The sequence below is a fragment of the Gymnogyps californianus genome, chromosome 12 (genome assembly GCF_018139145.2).
Source record: "Gymnogyps californianus isolate 813 chromosome 12, ASM1813914v2, whole genome shotgun sequence".
Classification (NCBI taxonomy): Eukaryota; Metazoa; Chordata; class Aves; order Accipitriformes; family Cathartidae; genus Gymnogyps; species Gymnogyps californianus.
In genome coordinates this window covers 14,794,360-14,812,481 of record NC_059482.1, presented here as the reverse complement: position 1 = coordinate 14,812,481, position 18,122 = coordinate 14,794,360, and the positions used below count along the sequence as shown (strand labels likewise).

Here is an 18,122-nt window from a genome sequence, read left to right as displayed (position 1 = left end):
CACACATTAGACAGATTTTAAGGCATTCTTGGTAATCTAATAAAAAATCAAGAATAATATTTTATAATATTCTTACCTGACGGAGGAAGGTGATTGGCCTCTGTCCCATTGCATGTGCATCTCCAATGTTGGCCTTAATTACTTCAGTAAAAGGTTTTTTGATTCCCTAAAAAGAGATAATTCACAATGTATTGTTAGGGCTGAAGTAGATGATAAAGAATTCCTCTTTTTTGGTATCTGTCATATGGCTGTAACTAAACAGTGCCTAATCTCAGAGCAGATAGAGTGTTTAATGTAAAGCTTAATGCATTTCTTATACAATACTGCCAGTAAATCTTAAATGCTTTACAGAAATGATGCTGACTGTGACAAATTTTTAAATGATAGGCTGGCTGCTTTTTTCTGCTAGCTACAAGTAAGAGATTGACTTGCCTGGAAACTACACGTTGAAGTAGAGAAGATGAAAAAGAGGCATTTTGAATTGTCAGTATTAGAGCAACTTGTTTGATACACCTAAGGGAGGGATGGATCAGTCAAGAAGCTAAAAAGATTTGAGGACATTTGAGAAATCCACCAACAAAAGAAACCTCAAGACCTTTAGTACTTTTTAGAGTAAAAAGAGTAAAGATACTGCTTGCTTATTTATTTTCTATTTAAATTAACTATTCATTGTGTGATGACCCCACTTTTCCATATGCAGATGTTTTACAAAGTATGTCATAGTGAGGCTCTATATGATAAACAGCACAAGTGCTAAATAATCACCATGAATATTTAAAAGCTTCCTAATCTCTGAAATCTGAACAGACAGCCATTTTTCCTGTGAGGAACTGAATACATCATAAGAACAGAGGGAAAACAGTTGATTAATGTTGATTAGCAATCACAGCTCTTTAAAAAGCAAAATAAAATAAGGGAAAAAAGGCAAGGAACTGACTGGTAGAAAAAAACAACATTGATTAAAATAAGAAAGATTAACTGAAAGTAAAGGCCAACATTACAAGAAGAATAAATGAGGTAGGCAAGAACAAATTTATCGCTTTTCTAATGTATATTTAAGTATGAGAGATAGTAGGGAGGCCTTCTAACAGTGACAGAATTTTCATGTGGACTAAGGAACTGCACAATTAGACTGATTAGTTTTCTGTACAAAATAACATATAACAACCTGCTCTGGCTGTGGACTGAACTCACAAAGCCTCTTCCTGGCCCATGTATTTACAGCAAGTTATTGGCTTTGAATATAGAATATGTAGCTGGCAAACCTTAACTAATTTTTGCTTGTCTACCATGGATTATGCGTTGGACTTCAATGACAGACCAGAACCCAGATGTGCAAAGATAACCATAACCAAAATATTAGTAGTCACCAGGGATACAAATTCCCCGGTATGCCAAGATTTGGAGGTTTACAGCTGTGTAATGTGGCTGAGACATTATGTGATAATGTGATTCAAATCCCCACTACAGATCTAGTCCATCATGTAACTGATAGCATTTAGTTTTTTCTTTTGAAATTAAATAGGTAGTTAGAAATGGCATTAAAACAAGACAATGGGACTTACATGATCCTTACTCAAAAGGGTCAATTTTATGTGGCCTTAAATTTAGCAGGAATTGAAAAAAACGTTCACTTAAAATAATTGAAAGTGACACACTGACTCCATCAAGTCATTTGCTTTTATGTTTGCTGATCTAAGTGAGTGCCTAAATAAGAGCTGTATTTCAACCTTAAATAAAGACTTAGGAATAGGGATGCCAGATAAAGATTGCAGGTATCTGAGGCTGAAGTTTAGCAATTTATGAGAAATGCAAACAGTGAGAAATAGGTTCTCTTCAAACTATCTGGGGTCCACTGATAGCACAACATTGTTTCATTCTAATTACAAATAAGCAGGAAAAGAAAGATACATATAGAAGGAGAACAAATTGAGTTTGCATGAAATTAAGAAAAATTCCCACAGATTTTGGTTGCATTTGGTCCTTCTTACAGCAAACTGAATCAGTCTGACTAGATTTGCACAGTAATACAAATTTGCTAAAGAACAAGGGATGCCTTAAGTTAGGCAGTGTAAAAAAACCATAGCAGTTCTCAGCAATAAGATGAAACAGAAATACCCTGTTTTACCAGATTAAAAACAGAACAAACAAAACCCCTACCAACATAAATATATTATGTTAGGCAAATTAGATGGTTTTTGCACACAAATACTATTGTGATCTGCAATAAAAAATAGTTGCTTCTTTGGTTAGTGAAATGCTGAAAGGTACCCTGCATTTCATAACGTACCTTTGGAGTTTTTATAGTGGTACAGCCTTTACAACAAAGGTAACAGACCTTTTTGGTGTCTGTGTCAGGTTTATTGTAAATAATGTTGTAGCTTATTAGCATTGATACCATCCAGATCTCTGCTAGTGCCAAACTCAGTGTTTATGCCATCACTGCCTTTGGGCATCAACTGCAAGTATATAATCATCACCTACTCCATAAGCCCCACACTACCTTTGCTACTAAAATGATTGATCTGGAGAAAATAGCAAAACATACATAACAGTTATCTTACTGTAAAATCCTGGTAGAGAAGGAACAGTTAGGTTTTCTGTGTTGTACACACTGTTCCCACATACCTGCTTAAAGGCCCATGGTCCTCTTGACTAACTTGTATTTCTTGGTACAAGAAATTTCTTGGCTACAAGATCTGTTGCCCTTTTTGTCTTTCAAAAGAGAGATGCTTTTAAATAACTGGGGCCTTTGCCTTCCCTGACAATGAGTTAATATCAGCAATTGTTTAGAACTGTCTTCACGAGATTCACTATATCCCCTCCTAGTGAAATCTAGAAAAAAATTGTTATGACTACTTAGTTTTTTTCTCATCTTTTTCTATTACTTGATTCCCAGTCTTTCTATGGAAAGAAGGAATATCAGAAGTTGTTCAGATTTAGTTTTGATTCCTCCAGAACAAAAAGTCCCATCTTACCATTTCAGAAAGAAGGAACATGAAACAGTAACAGGCAAGAACAAGCCTCAAAAGGTAATGAGTCAAAGTTTCAAAGCAAGAATATCAGAAGCTGGCATCAAGGGAAGTCTAGACAGTGCCTATGACTCTGCAGATGAGTTCAAGGTGGAATTCTACTTAAATCCTTAAGACAGAGTGGCATTAGTCACTGGTTACTTGTGTCAAGGTTTCTCCTATGGTGATGGTACTGGTGTGCATGGGTATCCAAGGAAAGATTAATGTCAAATACTTTTTGGAAGGTCTATGAAAAGATCTGTATGAAAGGAGGAAGTGTGAATGTGGTGTTGATAACCTCAATATCAGGTTGTAGAACAGCAGGAAAAGTGCTCCAACAGGACATAGTCTGTTAGGGCAAGATTGATTTCACTGCAGAAGGCTAAGCAGTCTTTGACCATGTTAGCAACATGCCTGTGCTGAGACAATTTGAGTCCCCGGCAAGCCAAGGAACATACAGGGGGACCAGAAACTAGGCCATTGGAATTGTTTTGCTTTCTTCTAGTGATAGAGAGCTGCCCCCTCCCGCCCCCCGGCTTCTCTCTCTCTCTCTCTCTCTCTCTCTCTCCCCTCTCTCAGTCTCTCTCATATTCTCTCTCTCATTCTCTCTCTCTCATACCCCCATTCTGTGTCTCTCATATTCTCTCTCATATTCTCTCTCTTATATTCTCTCTCTCCCCCCCTCCTTCTGTTTCTCATATTTTCGCTCTCATACTCTCTCTCATACTCTCATTCTCTCTCTCTCTCTCACACACACACTTGCACTCTCAGTACGGGCAGGCTTTCAAGGTGTGTTCTAGAGGCAGTCTGACTGGATTGTAACTGGCCCCTGCCAGCAGGCAGAGATTTGGAAAAGTGAAGCTTGCAGAACAGGAGCTCTAATAACAAACTCGAGAGCAGTAAGTACCAGATTGATACTCGTGTCTACTGAAGAGGGTATGAACCACATCAAGGAGGAAAACCAAGCCCTAGCCCTACAAAACAACCACTGCTACAGCCTTCTGCCTTTGGTGGCACCTCACACTGTCCTAACAACATGGGACATCTTGGGAACAAAGCCAATCTTCTGCCATTCTTTTGAAATTGTTAGCAAAGGGACTAACTGTAGTAGCTATTTTTAAAGCTGAAGAAGCCATCTTGCACTTTCAAATTCAGATGGTAAGCAACAAATATAAAAATGTGTTCATTTTTTTTCAGTTGCTGTCCTCTTGATAATGAAAGGATTTTAATGAAATAAAGGAATCTTCCCAGATTTGGAATAAGCTCTTTGGAAATTAGTTCCTTCAGCAGTTACTTCTGTCACTCTCCTCTCCTCAGAGGAAATGCAGTCTTTTAAGAGACCAGATGAAAAGCCTCTGAAACCTGAAGCAGGTCAGACAGGATTATTCTAACAACTGTATCAGTGTTCTAAGTATCACACAAAGTTGGGAGAAGGGATTTTCATATGTGAACCAGAATTCATTGGTGCAGAGTCAATACAAATCTTTATGTAGTAACCAGGTTTGGAGAAGCTTCCTCTTCCCCTAGACATCCCCACAGCCTCAAGAAACCCAGCAGGTAAGGAGTACAGTATGAAATGATGAGCTGTCTCACAAGGAGAGAGTCACCATGCAATCAGTGTTGGGAGAATTATTTGATCAAAGAGACGATATGATGCCAGAACATACACTATCCCAAACAACTAACATGAAGGCAATGCACTGCCAGGAGCTGGTTTGTCTCTTAGGAGTTTTAGTATGCCCAATGGTGCCATCTAAGAATGCTGGCAAATTGCAAAATAACACTGTGCCCAGAAAGGGTAAAGAAGGGTGCAAACTGACCTAAAGCTGTCTTTGCTAAAGTCTTCAGCAAATTTCAAAGGAAAACCCTCAGCCTGTAGAGAGGCTTGTGTGATTTGGATTTGGTAATGGTGATAGGAAAGAATTGAAAAGGGTTCCCTTGAGGAGGCCATGAAAATGTGAGGTGCTTTTAATTCCAGAAAAGCAACATGGTATTTCAACTATTTCTGAATTTCAGAATTTGTCCACTCTTAGCTGCTCCTCATTGTTTCATTTTCATTGCCATTGCTTTGTGCCTCCTCTTGATGGTTATCAGGCAATAACATCACACTATGAAACATCGTGCTATTTCCTTAGCACAAGCTGAGTCTGGTTTTGCTGTGACTTGCACACACAAGCTGTATAATAAGAGAGCTTATTATACAAATAATAAGCAAACCAAACATTTCAGCATAGTTGAGATCTATGCTGTAGTAGCCAAGTCGCTTGCTTGCTTCCCCTTCCCCCCCGCCCCAAAGGGCCAAGAAAGCACTTCCCAGAGGCTCTTAACTAATAGGGACTTGAAGGCCTGAATTAGCATTCCAGTCTTTTTATTAAAACAGCTCACAGCAGAAAAATAAACCCTGACCTGCTTACCACAGAGTAAGGCTTTGAGTTTGTGTTATGCATGTGTAATTCAAGCTGACATGAACTGTTGTTGGAAGGAAGGAGAAGGCAAATTCTGGATTTTGAGTTAAAATGGCATTGATGACTTGCATGCCCCCTAATATCAGATGAGAACATCAGTGGGGCTGGCCATTAATTGGCAGATCTGATTCAGGGATTACAGAACAGGAGTTGTCCTCAAGTTACTTCTGCCTTATATATTGTTCACAGTGCATTTGCATTCAGAAATTTTGCCTATATCAACAAAGCCCTAGATTTTAATGTGACTGTAAATGACATAATTAAAATAATGCTCATTGGAAGGAGATTAGACATTAGGACCCTCTTAACTTGAAGACCTATTGGAAAAGGGCTATTTCGGAATAAGATTTTGCTACTGTATTCAACAAGAAAAGATCAAATAACTGGATCTTGTGGACCGTGTGCTTCTGAACATATGATTTTGGTAATCGTACTCTTAAAACTGATTTTCTTTCATCTTCATCTGCAGTATTTTTCGCCTTGTTAAAACACATGGATTTTACTACAGATTCACTTCTGTATGGAACATGTACAGTCAACTGAGGAACAACAGCTCTGTCTTAATGAGGTCAAATGCTCTTGCCTGGAAGATAACTTTCTTAGTGTGCACACAGTCACGTATTCAAAGCATAAAATTATGGGATGGTAATTTAAGCTTAACATCTTTTATTACTGGGTGTACCAGTCAATCTTGTGTCTTTTTCTTGGCATGTCAAATGATATTTCGGCATGTCATTGTCTAAACTGTGTTTTATCTTTCCACAACTCCCAGGGACACAGACAACTCACATTTATAATTAAGTCTGGATTCTAAGTCAGAATTTTTTCTATTCAACTTAAAAGCCTGAAGAATTAGTAAAAAAAAAGAAAAGCTCTACAGTCTTTTAACCAAAATACTTTAGCAGAAGCTGCCTGAGATTATAGCTACATAAGTAAAAGGGATTTTGGTAGTTTTATTATCTAAACAGAAATGTAGGGAGTGAACCAGTGACTTGAAGAATAAACATGCAAGAGGAACCTATTTGCAGTAGTTACGCAAATGAAAAACATGGGCACAGGAGATGAGTGTACAATCCTTTTACTGTAAAAGTAAGCCAGACTACAGTGGCTGTTCAGAAAAAAATGGACTTCAATGTGTAGAGACTGCGTATTGCCATTAACGGCACGTAGTTCCAGACCCAGTGGTGGAATATGCTAACCACCTGTGCTGATCTGAAGGAACTTTCTACATGCTATCAGTGTATCTCTGCATACCATCCTTCTACCCCTTTCTGCCCTACAATTCTGTTTCAGTAACTTGAAAGTTTTGAACAGGGGCCTAATGTTGTGTGACTTACGCTAAGCCAGGCACAGTTTCCAATGTTACATGAGTTGACTTGTGGATCCTAAAATGCTGTTGAATATGCACATGCTTTGCAAGTATGTGTAAGCCAACTTAACCTGACACAGAATTTGACATTATGTAAAACCTAAGCAGGAAATGGCAAGAAAAGGAGAGCGTAAGGGGAGAGAGATGTTAGAGTAACAGATATGAAGGGACTTTCCGTAACAAGGTCAGTTAAAATAGCATGAATGCAAAGTAACAAATCAGGTATATGTGCTGCCTATGTAAAGATAAAGCTAGCTTGTTATTACTGATTAAGTAAAGAGAATGGCTCTGTCCAGAGATTACATTATTCTTGCGTTGAATCCATGTTCAGGCTAAAATTTCTAGTCTGAAATGTAATTAAAGTCAATACTTGATATGATGGCCATCTGTTAGCAAGTCTAAAAAAAGGGGGATAGAAAAAAGATCTTATTTCTTTGAATTCTATTGAGAGTATAATAATTTATTAAAATATGCCTGTGCTCTAGCTTGCTTTAAAAAGTTTCCAGAAACACCAAGGAAAGTGGTTGACGTCAGTTCTTTCTCCATGTATCACCTTAGTAAGCCAGAATCAGCTGATTATTACCATTAGCAAAGAGGAAGAGAAATCAGGTTTTCACTTTTGAAGCATGATGCAATTTCAAAATTATAAAAAAAAAATATTCAGAGAAGTGATTCAGGTAAGTGATTTTGCAGAAAGATTTCCAGCTGGAAAGACTTAATGTAGATCAAAACCTTGATTTTCCACCTAGATGAACACAGGTCACAGGCCAACAAAACTTACGAAGTCCAAGTACAGCATGCCCCATCCGTACTCCTGAGCAATCAATCTTATCCTGCTGTAACAGAGTCTTCTAACTTGTCACTTACACTGGCTTAATCCTGAGCACATTAGCTGAAATTAATGCCTCATTTTTATTTACTTTTTAAAAGAACTATCCCTTAAATTGCCTAGTCGGAGACTTCTCAAGTAACATTTTAGTCCTTATTTCTATGTGCACTGTGGAGATACAGCTCCTGTTGTAATCATCGGCAGTTAATATACAAAAGAAGCAAGTGCCAGACAGAGTAACAGAGGAACTGCGGTTCAGAATATGAGACAGCAGAACGAAACTCAAGGAAGACGAAAGCTTACACTGTGCAAACAGCTTCAAGTAGCTATTTTATAGTCTACATAATAAGCTGTGTAAATTACACAAGCATGATGTCTAACTGAATGAAACCAAGTTTAAACAGGGAGAGCCTCTATTGCATCTGGTTAGATCATGTCTGCATTTAAGATGCTTTTAGTTTAGAAACAAATGACCCAAAGGCATCTCGGCAGAACAGGACAAATGCAGATTTACTAGTGGGTATATCATTGCTTCAGCCCTGCCTGCTGTTGCTACCACCAGGCAGTGCAGCGCTTCCATGTCATACTATGGAGTCCATGCTTTCATGCCTGTGCAAAGCTCCTTCCCCATCATATGTAGTAGAGTTGCTATGGGGCAACCCTTTTGCTGTCAATGAACAGGAACCATGGATCTAGAGATGCTATGGGGCATCACCTTTCTCTGACAACCGCTTCAGCCTCTTTATCAGGCAGTGTTAATTCTGCTGGCAGTAGTTGACCTAACTCTGTGAGCTAAGGTGGAGAGGGATGAAAAAAGTAGTTGTCCAGTTTTAACTAAAAGTAAACAAAGAAGTGCCATTGACCTGTGATCACACAGAAGTCAATTTTAGACCAAAAAATAGACATTTAGATAACCCATAATATTTCAGTTATAAGGAACCTAGGTACTACTCAAGGCTGTATACTTTACCAGACAGTTTGATTAAACAATAGAAGGAATAACAGTATTTTTATCAGAAAGGCAAAGAGGAGTGAATAACTTGAGCAGTGCGGAAGAGAAGTCTTTCAGCTGCTTCCTTAAGTTGATTAGTGTTCTCTGCAGATACGTTGTCTCAACTTTTGCAGTAATACTGTCCTCCTTCCCTGCCAACAGGGAGGTTTTTGTTTGCTTTAGTCATCTTAGTCACATGTCTATGAATGCTGGTAGCCATTGATAATATTCCATGAGCCTGGTTCAAGAAAAAAACTTTTAAATGGAAAATGCCACATAAGCGGGCACAAAGCTGCCATAACAATCTTTTAATAAAGCGATTGGCAATGACTTGCTCTTGCATTTTTTAAAAAGTGCACAGAAGATTATTCTCTCTGCCAGTGACTCAGCTGGTAATTGAAGTAAGCAGGGGAGTTGGGAGGAGTTAGTGAAGATCATATTATATTTGTTTTGTCAAGTAATATCTCCTGCCCTGTGATGTTAACTTGAAAACAAACATACTCAGTGAGAACACTGGAAGATTTTATACTCTGGAAGATGCACCCACTAGAGAATCTAGTTGCATAAAGTCAATGACACCTTTATAAACAAGTTTTAAGGCAAAAATCAAAACAAATGTTCTGAAATGAAATCTCCATCACCACTCTGAAGTTTTTAAGTAGAATTCTAAAAAAGGAAGCTGTTTGTAATAATTATTGAGTTAGACATAAGTAATTGATGTATGTAATACAGAGTGAGCTGAAAACATGCTTCACCTTCTAGAACAAGGGGAAGCAAGTAACACAAAGACCAAAGAATTAAAGTAATCTCTTCTCGTTAGCATTGCTGTGGCACTGTTTTTGTTCAAAGCACTTTACATATACTAATCAAATTGGTCTTGCAGTACCTGTAATAACATATTAGCAAGACTTTCTAAAGCAGTGAAGGCAGGGAATAATATTTGAAATCATAGAAAAGTAACTATGCCAGATGCTTTATTCAAAACAAAAATAAGTGAGTCCTTGTGCTGACAGGGGAAGCTGTGATGTGAACAGTACAAGCAAAAAGCCATGCCTGCATCGCTAAGGGTTTGGTTTTTTTTTTTCAATGCTAAGTCTTAATATTAAGATAAGGAATAAGAAAAAAAATATGAAGAACAAAATGGAAGCACTGACTGATTTGGGTGCTTTATTTAGTACATCTTGGCCCAGACTCTCAGGAGTATCTTGTATCAGGCTTTATTGCCAAATCCTCCTAAAAGCACTAACCACCTAAAACTTTGGGCAGCGTTACCGAGCGTTTGTGCTCTGAAGGCTTGTCCTCAAGCACCTCAGCTTCTGCAATTAAAAAAAGAGAAGCACAGGATCGGTGGTCTCCTCAGCATTAGTCTCCCCGGCTTTGGAGAACCCAGAGGCAGAGGAGTGCTGGATGAGCCTGCGGAGCGGTGCCTGGGAAGAGCTGGGTCCATCTCACGTGTTAGGAGACCGCCGGTTTCAAAGGTGTCTCCCCGCCCCGGCGAAGGCAGTATCTCTAAAATCCTCACGAACGTTTTAAACGCTCTATCAGCATGATGAAAGCTGGTCGGTCACCCTCTTGTATAACACAAAGGACATGCGATTGCAGCAAAGGGTCCAAGTGGCTGAAGAAATGTAGACACTGCTTTATGGGGGTATACCGTATTTGCCTTACGCAATCAGTGACACGAGATAAACAGTAGCCAGAGGGCCGGTTTCTTTGTTTTGTGCCTCTCCCACCTCCCGTGTGAAGGGGCGCGAGTGGGGGGGTGTCCCGCAGCGGAGCGGAGCGGGGCCGGGGGCGGCCCGGGGCGGGCAGGGTCGGGAGGCGGCTGCGCGCCCCGGCCTGGCCCCGGCCGCTCCCGCAGCCCCCCGCGGGGAGAGCGCGTCCGGCCGCGGCTTCGGGCAGCAGCAGGGATGGGGGGAAAAGCTGCTCGTGGTCTGCGAGTTTTTAACTTGGTGCGCGGCATTGCACTGGCACTCGCAGCGCCGCCGCCCCCGAGCCTCCCGCTTTCCCGAGGCTTCTACAGGGTCGCGTCTCGGCCCCGCGGGGTGTCAGCGGCCCCACCGCCTGCCACGTCGGCCCCACCGCCGGCCGCGGCCCTGCCGAGCCCCCCGACGCCCCAATCAGGAGCGGCGGCGGCGGAGGAGTGCCCCGGGGGCAGGGCCAGTGCGGGCGGCGGCGGCGGGCATGCCGCGGGAGCGGGCGGCGCGGAGCGGAGCGGCGGGGAGGCCGCCCTGCCCTGCCGTGCCCTGCCCTGCCCTGGCCTGCCCTGCCCTGCCGTGCCCCGCGGCCGCCCCTGCCTCACCTTCCGCAGCTCCTTCTCGATCTCGCCGGCTTTAAGGACGATGGGGCCCCGCACTGCATATTCCACCGCCTTCACTTGCGGGTTCATGGACTCCAGCGTCAGGATCTTCTCCCTGCTCGCCTTCTCGTTGATCTTCACCGCGGAGGCCTTGGCAGCGCTGCTCCACCGCACCGTCCCCTCCCGCGCCGGCCGCGGGAGCCGGGGACACCGCGGCTGCCGCCCCGCCGCCAGCGAAGCGGCGCGGCGCAAAGCCATGTCTTTCCTTCCGCTTCGGCAGACCCCTGGCCCTTTGCAGCCCAGGCTTGCCGCAGTTTGCCTGGCAACCAAGACAAATCGATGCATGGTCTTTCAGGTAGTTCCCAAAGCAAGACTGAGGATCGGTGTATTTTCTAATCAGAACCGGGAGCTAGTAAGACGCACACGAGCAAGAGAGGCAGTCAGAAGAAATGCCGAAGAGCTGGCACAGTTACACGTACATGCTCGATCCTCCCATGTCCAGATCCTGCAAACTTAATTGCAATGAATACAACTGATCTTGCAGTGTTGCGATGCCACCAGAGGAGCAATAGATCCCACCATTGCATCAGAATAGCGCTGCAGACCCCTCTGCCCAACAGAAGTGCCCGCGCTAGTGCTCCGGAAGAGTCCCGGGTAAAACCATCCTTCTTAAGCCAGCGCCAGCAGCCGCCCCTGCCAGCGCTTACCCCGGCCCCGAGGCGTGCGAAGGTGTGGATTGCACCAGCGAGACTGCCAGGCGCGCTGCCTGGCGGGTTTTGTAGTTCCTGCAGCCCTCGGCTGCGCCTGCCCACAGCATCAGGTGATGGGCAGGGAACTACCGCACCCACAGGCCTCCCCGGCCCGGCCCGGCCCGGCCCGCGGTCCCGCATTGTCTGCCGCCGCCTGCGGGCGGGGGCGCGCTCCCGGTGCTGGAGATGCCGGGGGAACCGGGGAGGGGGCAAATCCAGGGGCGTTTCCTAAGGGAATAGCAAGGCCGAGTCTTCTCGGTGCAAGCCCCGGAGCGGGGTCGGGGGTGGCGGGGGCCGGAGCCGCAGCCCCGGCGGGCGGGGAGCGCGTCGCTGCCGCTCCCGCTCCCGCTCCCGCTGCGCGGGCGGCGACGGGTTCCGCCGTGCCGCCGCACGCCGCCGCCTGCCCGCGGCAGAGAGCGCTCCCTTTGTCTGGATTTGTTTTTCTGCTCTGCGGTTTGAGAAATGCAGTATTGCCCCGCTGGTTCTCCTCTGTCCGTTGGGCAAAAAAGCCTCCTGCTCTCGTTCCCGGCTTCGCGGTGGCGTTAGAAATGCAGCGTGACGTTTAATGTGCAGCGGTGGGTCTGCAGATGGGTCACCTGTTGCTGGGCTGCTGGAGGGCGAGTCGGGGGTAGAGATCGGGCAGCGAGGCTGGACGCCAGCAGCCTCATCCCTCACGCTGTCACTCTGCCAGTGGAGCATTTTCTCCTGATCCTTCCCTCCCGCAGGAACAAGTCGGTCCTCTCTCAGTTTCCTCATTGTTTCCAGATGATGAAAATGTTTTTATCTCTCGGGTTCAGTTCAGCTTTCATAGCAAATGACTGGAGATCTGGCATGAAATACAACAGCAGCAGAATTCAGAGGGGAGAGAGGTAAAGGCTCTCTCCTTCTTGCTGCTCCTGGGGAGGAGAAGGCCCGTTTTACCCGTCCTGGGTGCCCAGAAGAGACTCCTTGTTTGTGCTCAGAGAGTGGAATAAGGGATCATTCACTCAGGAATATTCCTATGACCTAATGTTACCTCCCTGAGTAAGAGCCTGAGCTATAAATCAGGCTTATTTGTGAATTGTTTTTGTAGAACCTTCCTTTTTACTTTCTCTTTCTCCACTGCCTTAGAGAGAATATAGAAAACCAGCTTCCTATTTTAGGTGCCTAAATTAGATGGTTTGAGACTTGGGTTCTGTTCTGTGTGGTTTGGTATCTTTCCTTGGTTGATGAAGAGAAAGCAAGCTGCTTTTTGCTGCGTTTGATTTTATTTTGTCCCATACAATTATATCTTGAGTCTTTTTCCTGTCTTTACTATTTCTTCTTTCTAACGAGCTTCTGCTTGCCATAGTGTTTAGTTTCATAAGTAATTTGTTCCAGTCCTTACTCTATTTCAAGTGCAGTATTTTAGCTCTTGCTCTGTGCTAATTTAAAAATAATTGCTACTTGAGAATTTTAGTCAATTCATAGTTAACAAAATAACAGAAATGGGATGGTTTTTGAAGGGACTGCCCTGAGGTGGTGCAGAAAACTCATTTGTTTTACTCAGGAATTAAATTTTGTGTATTTCCAGTCATTGTACTGATTGTACTGAAAGCTTTTTCTTGTTTACTGCTCAGCTTGTGAAGGTTGAGTGGAGTGTGTCTGGCCCTGCTTATCCTCCCTCCAAAATCCTGCTCACAAAATGAGCCAGTGGAGCACTATAAATTAGAAATCCGAGTTCCAAGAAGGACATTTTTGTTTATTTGCAGCTTTAATAACTGTTTCAGGACATTGCAGTCTGTATCTCCTTCAGACTGATTTTTTTTTCCATATTTTAAACCTTTTTAACTTTTGAAATGTCAAGTTTTGGAGCCTGTATATTTCGACACTTTTCCTTTAAAGTTGTCATCAGTCATGTATCTAGAAAGCTGAGTGTTACCTGAATCTGGCTTTTTGGCTGATAATTAACAAGCAGTGTCATGGTGCTTTTTTTCCAGGTTTGATAAAATGTAGTCCAGAAGAAAGGATTTCAAGCTGTGTTAAGACTTGTCAAGGTCAAATTTACCACAAAAACAAAACCAGAACTGATTTTGCAGTAAGCTTTAATCAGATCACCTGAAATGTTCAGCTTATTTTAAATTCTAATATTTACATTCAGTGTATACAAGTAGACTTCCCAGACATCTTGATTTGAGTGTGTTTCAGGGTTCATTAGGAATCAAGGTTGAAATGCTACCCAGCCTATTAAAAATCGAAGTCCAATGGATTTGGAACCGCTAATTTTGCTAGGGGAAGAACACAAATTAACCTTTACTCTTGGTCCACACACTACTGTTCCACCCCCAATCCGCCCCCCAGAAACAGCTGGCGTAGCAGAAAGTTTCCAGCCAGCACTGCCACGGTCGGTATCTCTGATCCCCCAGGAAGGAAAGGTACAGACTGCCTGACAGCTCCGTTTCTGCCTCTAGCTGACAATCCAAGCAAGACCTCAGACCTTGTTTGCAAATTCTGTAATGCTGCTTGTTAGCACGTAACATAGCACGGCACCATTGGAATAAGGCTAACAATCTTAAAACGCATGTTACACAAGCCAAAGCATACATTTTTAGTAAAACATTTGAATGAAAATATGCAAACTTGAAATTCAATAGTCTGATTAATTTCCTAAGTTTAGAAATGCACACAGGAAATAAACAGGATGAAAAAAAGCCTTTCCATGTTCAGTGTAATATGAAGTGGTGTTTGTGTTACAGAAAAAATATCTGTTGCTTTAATTATGATAAATGTATCTCCAAATGTTATTTTCATTCAGATACGTTCAAGAAAGCAAATAGCATATGATGAACTTGCAGTGTTGAGGCAAAGTTGTGCCTATCTTCTTGCTTTTTGAAGTTAGCAGCAAAGCTCCTGATGACTTCAGGAGAATCAGCATTCCACTCCCATGTCAGTGTGACTGTGTGTTTGTGCATGCCACTTCGACTTATTGTGGCTTGGCATATCTACGTATCATATGAGGAAAAGAAAACTTACCTCATGAGCTGTGAAATCAGTTCATGCATGTTTGCAAAAATCTTGTGCAATGACCTATTAAGGATGAAGTATCTTTTTGTATTTATTAACAGAAATCTTCCTTTCTCTCTCCCCCCCTTCCCCCTGAGTTGAACTGCAGACGATAGCATGCATCATTACAGGCTCATGCTGTACCCTTCAGAGAAGACGTTAGCTTTTGCAAGTTGGCCTGTGGTGATCAATTGGCCTAATCAACAGACAGTTTATGTATCCTATACAAATCATATGAACACAAATTTCAGACAAGCCAGACAAAGAAGGTGGCAAGTACTGCTTGTTGAGGGCAGTTCCTTGATCCCCATGTTGCATTCCATCTTTAGTCATAAAGACATAGGATGGTTTTCTTGCTGTCATAAGAAGCTAAAATAATGAACTTCATGTTGATGGTGAGGAGTTGGAGATACAGAACAACAGCAAATGCATAAATACATAGAAAGGTAGATAGAGTTGGAGAAAAAACCTTGATAAACAGACTAACAGCTGCTGTCACATGTTTCCATTTTGACAGACCTTCAGCAAGGTTCTTTGTCATGAATAGTTGCATGGTTTAAACCCCATGATTACAATAATTGCACGTGGTAACTAAGCATTCATTTTTCTTCTGCTGTTTAATTTAAATAAAGGCACTGGATAGAAAACTACTCCTAATAGCTTAAAATGGCAAAGTGTCGTTAATGTTATTTAGGAATCTTTGAGGACACTAAGTAAATGGAAACCACATTACAAAAACTGTGGGTTTTAGGCAAAAAGAGCAAACCCTTTCTGTATTCTGTGTTGTAGAAGTATGGAGAATGGTTGTTTTCTGTAGAATACTGCTGATGGTAGCAGTTCAGAATATAAGGAGCATCTTCAGAGAAATTACTGTTCCTACTGTTCTTCAGACTGAACATAAACCTTTAAGATCTGGTCCAAAGCTCAATGCAGTCAGTGGAAAAAGTGTCCGTTCAGTAACTTCATATCTTAATGTTTACCAGCTCTCATTCTCTCATGATAAGCAAAAAAAAAAAAAAAGCCCACCCCCCTACCCAAAAAACAAACCCAAAATGAAACATGTAAAATAGTCTATTGAATTGTCTTCATAAGAATTAATTGAAAAGGTGCTCTATGAAAATAAAGTAATTTTATTTTGTGAAGCATTTTTTATACAGACTACATTTAAAATAAAACTGCTCAGAAAGTTTTTAGTGAAAAATGATTTTGTTGAAACCAAACTGTTCTGAACAACATGTGGATTTTAATAAAGTTTCCCGTGAAAAAGGTCTGATTTGTGAGAATATAATGTTGGAAGCCTTTTTTATGGAATGGTAGCTGCTACTGGCATTAAATAATTTAAATTATTAATATTTTAATAAAAGCTTCTTTTAAAAATCTCATCTGAAGCTGACTTGCTTCACAAAGCAAATAAATCTTTTTAAAAAAACACTATTGACCTGGGCCATAAGACTAATTTTGTAGGTTATGCTTCAGCTTGATTAGAGAGGGATCTTCCCTCCAAGTTTTTACCCCTAGAGGGTTTCAGCGACATATAACACATTGTTATAAAATATATGGACAAGGTCACTGTATTGGACATGTTTGCTTTAAGAATCAAGTAAAATCAAGCAGCTGAATGGAAAAGTTCAAGGATTTTTTTTTCCATTACTAATATAGCAACTTAGTAAAATAGAGGAGCTAGAAATTAAAATGTTTCTTTCTGATTACAAAAAGAAGCTCAGTAAAGGTATAGAGAAGATATGACTTCTTAAAAAAATGTAAAATGTTGTTTACTGAAGTGGGCTTCACTTTGATTAGACTCTGTCGCCATGGATTGTGGTGGACAAGTGATGCTGACGTTCAGTTGCAGAGGTGGGAAAGTGCTGCAGTGACTGTAAAGCAAGAGCGGGCCTTGATTACCTGGGAAGCTTGATGATGCAGTGACATTTTGAGCTGGCTCCTAACTACGTCATAGTTGTCTGAAATAGCTAGCAGTTACATTGTGTTGGTAGAAGCTGTCATACTTACACTGGTGGCATGGTCTTTTTTTTCAGGCAAGCTCTAATGTGCGAAACCTAAACTGGAGACAGGAAGTCAACCTGAATGTGGGCTTCCTGAAACCAAAAGACATCAATGCGTAACAACGTTTAGAAGAACAAAATGCTTTGTAATTGGGAAATGCTCAATATTTAGCTGTACTTGGAGAACAAAGCCAACATTTGTACCACTTAAATGTTGTTCTTGCCCAAGTTCAGAGTAATGGGATCTCAAAGGACTTCTTAGGCACAACTTTGGTTTCTTACGAAAGGACTTAGAGGGTACTCAGATTACAGCTACCCTGAAATCTACTGATGAGAAGCACAGTAACAGTATTAAGTATTGCAAACTGTTGTGATTACCGAAATTGCCAAAACCGGAATCATAGAAAATAGCATTAAAGCTTGTCTGTATAATGAATTGATCTTTATATAGTACTTTCCTCTTACCACTTGTATGCTGTAGCATTACAACTTCAATTCATTCATGGTAACATTGCAGATATTATCATCTAGCTGTTCCTATTATTTGTAATTTTCTTCTGATACATTCTGTTCTTGGTATGAATATCCATGTATTTTAGATATAACTTAATAATTCTCTAGACAGTACTTTATCTGTGGAAAGAATAAAAACCCCACTGAATATAGCTGACTAATTAGGAAGTCGTTACTTAATCAGGATGCATTTTATAACCTTCCTGACACAAGGTTGCACAGCATTTTAGGCATTTAATTTTTCAATTTGCTACATGTTGTCAGCTCTTGGGCAGGTCTGAGGCTGTCAGCCCTCACAGGAGAGCTCACAGGGAACTCTACTGCAGGAGAGCAGAATGCTTCCAAATCGTCTGTAGTGGTGAGCAGAAATGTGACTTACGAAGTGCTTCTCTCTCCAACTCTAATGTGGATTAGATATGTGAATTGTACCTACTTTGAGATTTTTTTTCTTGTAAAATTATAGTTGCACGCCAAAATACTGCAGTGTGCAAGAAGTTGGTGTGGCACACATATACACTGCATTCCAGTGAAGGGGAGAAAGAACCCTAAGATCTCAGACCATTCAGGTCAGCTGGACTCTGTTGTGACAACAGCAAAGAAAAGAAGCCATCAGGAATAGGCACTTAGAAAGTCATGTGTAGCTTTTCAGAAAATAGAGAAATGGCATAACTTTCTTATTTTCTATTTTAAATTAGTGTAAAACACATTTTAAATGAGGCTTGGTCTTGCAAAATGCCACTCATTATTGACTCTCTGAAGAGAGGAGGTACCTGTACCCTTAAAAAGGTATTCGTTGTTTTTTTCTCAGTGCTGGATTAAACCTCTGAAATGATGCAAAATAAATAGTCTTGGACTTTCAGAACTCAAAACTA

At 41.6% G+C, this 18,122-nt stretch overlaps 1 protein-coding gene and 1 long non-coding RNA gene across 2 annotated transcripts in view; one reads left to right on the top strand and one right to left on the bottom strand.

Moving 5' to 3' along the window:
- Positions 1–11,648, bottom strand: part of GPT2 (glutamic--pyruvic transaminase 2) — a 28,355-nt gene extending 16,707 nt beyond the window's left edge. The window contains exons 1-2 of the mRNA XM_050903878.1: positions 10,968–11,648; positions 77–166 (exon numbers count right to left, since the gene is read on the bottom strand). Of these exons, the coding sequence (XP_050759835.1) occupies positions 77–166; positions 10,968–11,309 (432 nt within the window). The 5' untranslated portion in view covers positions 11,310–11,648. The remainder of the gene's footprint in view (positions 1–76; positions 167–10,967) is intronic.
- Positions 1–17,477, top strand: part of LOC127020986 (uncharacterized) — a 35,647-nt gene extending 18,170 nt beyond the window's left edge. Inside the window, exon 3 of the long non-coding RNA XR_007767148.1 lies at positions 16,771–17,477. This is a non-coding gene — a long non-coding RNA (uncharacterized LOC127020986). The remainder of the gene's footprint in view (positions 1–16,770) is intronic.
- Positions 17,478–18,122: the final 645 nt, after the last annotated feature.